At 47.1% G+C, this 2,710-nt stretch overlaps 1 protein-coding gene across 1 annotated transcript; it reads right to left on the bottom strand.

Moving 5' to 3' along the window:
- Positions 1–452: 452 nt before the first annotated feature.
- Positions 453–2,360, bottom strand: LOC149219596 (uncharacterized). The gene is made up of 2 exons (XM_089386866.1): positions 1,479–2,360; positions 453–1,274 (listed from the first exon to the last, which is right to left on the bottom strand). The coding sequence occupies exons 1-2, from the start codon at positions 2,358–2,360 to the stop codon at positions 453–455; spliced, it is 1,704 nt and encodes a 567-aa protein (XP_089242992.1).
- Positions 2,361–2,710: the final 350 nt, after the last annotated feature.

Genomic DNA, 2,710 nt, shown 5'->3' with positions numbered 1-2,710 from the left:
GGCTTGAAGGATGGCTTTGAGGAGCACTGCTCTGCTTGCTAAGTTGAGGGAGCGGTGTGTCCATTGATTCAATTTGCCTTCCATTTTCTCAATAAGACGTCTCCAAGCTGGCTGCTTTATGGTGGAGGCGGTGAGAGGCGCTCCTAGGTAAGTGGAAGGAAGAGAGGCCGATTGAAAACCCAGGATGCGAGAGACAGCCCGTTTGACAGAGGGAGGAGTATGGAAGAAGAAAATTTCGGATTTTGTGCTATTGATTTGGGTGCCCGAAGCATTGGAGAAGTCATTAAGCAACGATTTCAGACAGGAGGCTTCCTGAGCAGAGGGATGGCCGTACAGCATGGTGTCATCCACAAACTGCTGGTGGGTGGCAGCCGGGGAGTTGTGGATTGAGATACCCCGGATGAGATTATCGTGCCTGGCTTGCATGATGTGCCGACCTAGGCCCTCCGCCATTATGACAAATAAGAAGGGGGATAAAGGATCCCTTGCCTGATGCCTCTGGAGGGCTTGAAGGGGCGGGAAGGCAGCCCATTGACGAGAATGGAGAAGTGAGAGGAGGAGATGAGGCTCATTATCCATCTTACCCAAGTGGCACAGAATCCAAAGGCTTTCAGCATGTTCTGTATATATTCCCAGCTGAGTTTGTCAAAAGCCTTGGATAGGTCCAGCTTGAGTAGCATGCCCGCTTTTTTGGAGAGCTTGAGAGAGTGAAGGATCTCATGGGAGAGCATTATACCGTCCATTATTTGTCGGCCTTCCACATAGCCTGATTGCTCAGGTGAGATGATTTGAGGGAGAAGGGGCTTGAGCCTATTGGCTATGACTTTGGTAATGACTTTATAGAGAACATTGCAAAGGGCTATGGGCCTGAATTTGTCAGGGGTGATGGAGTTCTCTTCTTTAGGAATAAGAGTGATGAAGGTAGAGTTTAACGAGGGTAGCATCCATCGAAGGGCGCGAGATTCCTCCACAATTTGCCAGATCTCTACCTTAGTCATATCCCAGAAAGCATGAAAAAAATCAGTGGTAAAGCCATCAGGACCAGGAGCCTTACCTTCTTTAAGCTGTGCCATTGCTTCGTCCACCTCGTGGCTGAGAATCGGGCTCATGAGCAGATCGTTTTGCTCTTCCGTTATTAGTCTTGGAATATTGCGCGTGATTTTCGCTATAGCTGCCGTCCGATCCCCTGTTTGTTCTTGGTGGACGTGTTTGAAATGATTAAGGAGGGTTTCCTCAATTTTCTCATGCTCCTCCTCTTTACCTCCTGCTTGGTTCTGGATGAATGAGATCTTGTTGTGCATTCTTCGTTGCACTGTGGTGTTGTGGAAGAATTTGGTATTACGCTCTCCTTCTTTGAGCCATCTCACCCTTGATTTCTGTTTCCAATAAATTTCTTCTTGTTTTCTTCTTTCCTCAAGTTGATTGTAGATGCGCTTTTCTTCTTCTAGTGTAGCCTCTGTATGCCCTGAATTGATGACCTCCTGGTGTAGAAGCTTGAGCTCCTGATTTAGATGTTGCTGGGCTTCGAAGATGTTACCAAAGGTCTCCTTATTCCATTGTTTGAGGTGACTTTTTAGGTACCTTAACTTCTGCTGGAGAATGAACATTTTGGTGCCTTCTGGAGGAACAAAGGAGGCCCAAGTAGTTTTGACGAAGTCCTTGAATGCCGGGTGGGTAAGCCAGAATTTTTCAAATCGAAATGGCCTCCTGGTGCTGCTCCCTGGTCTTTGCCATTGCAGGGCGATTGGCCAGTGATCCGATCCAGAGTGAGCCAGTATCTCCGCACTGAAATCTCCCCCAATGTGCACTGCGTTGTCCGATAACAGGAATCGGTCCAACTTGGAGGCAATTTGTTGCTTCCCTTTCCTGTGATTGCTCCAAGTATAGGTACCATTACAAAAGGGCATATCAATAAGGGAGGCATTTAGGATGAAGTCCTTAAAGTGTTCCACTTCGGGTTCCAATCTGGTTCTGCCCCCTGTTTTGTCCTCTAGTCGGGTGATCATGTTGAAATCTCCCGCCACAATCCAGAGAGGATGTTGTCTATTGTTACTGAGAGCCTCGATGGTGTCGAGGAGTAATTTTTTATTGCCTCCATCCTGTGGGAAGTAAACATTGGATAAGTTTCCATGTACCTGAGTGCCTATGATGTGAAAGGCTGCCTGAATAAGATGGTGGCCTGCATGAAAGTCCGATAGAGTTATAGCTTGAGTGTTCCAGGCTATGGCAAGACCTCCCGAGGCTCCTGTCGCATCCACGGCCACAGAATGGCATCCTGGCCAGGCTTTGGAGAGTATTCGCCCTAGAGTATCGCTATTACATTTGGTTTCTTGAAAAAAGCATATGTGCGGCTTCTCCATTTTTATCATGTTTTTGAGCATCCTGTATTTTGCAGGGCCGTTAAGGCCTCTAAGATTCCAGGAAATGAGCTTCATTGATAACTAGGTTGAGAGGGGCTGAAGTATTTCGTAAGCTTCGCATAGTGGCCTGAATCCACTAGGACTTCTCCAAGCTCTATTGTTCTTTGCAGTACTGTTTTCCTTCCTCTCTTTTTAAAATCCTTTGGGCGCAATCTGCCATCCCAGGTACTTCCCGCTTGAATCCCTAACTGCTGTTGTTGGTAGACTTTGGAGATAACCATCTCCAACTTTTCTAGGTCAGTTTCAGCAATGGATTCAAAGGCCCTTTTCCTGCATGCTAACTCTAGTTC

Source organism: Pinus tabuliformis, chromosome Q, assembly GCF_031772625.1.
Source record: "Pinus tabuliformis cultivar Carrire ecotype Pingquan chromosome Q, CPIR1, whole genome shotgun sequence".
Taxonomy (NCBI): domain Eukaryota; kingdom Viridiplantae; phylum Streptophyta; class Pinopsida; order Pinales; family Pinaceae; genus Pinus; species Pinus tabuliformis.
This window is presented reverse-complemented; position numbering and strand designations above follow the sequence as displayed.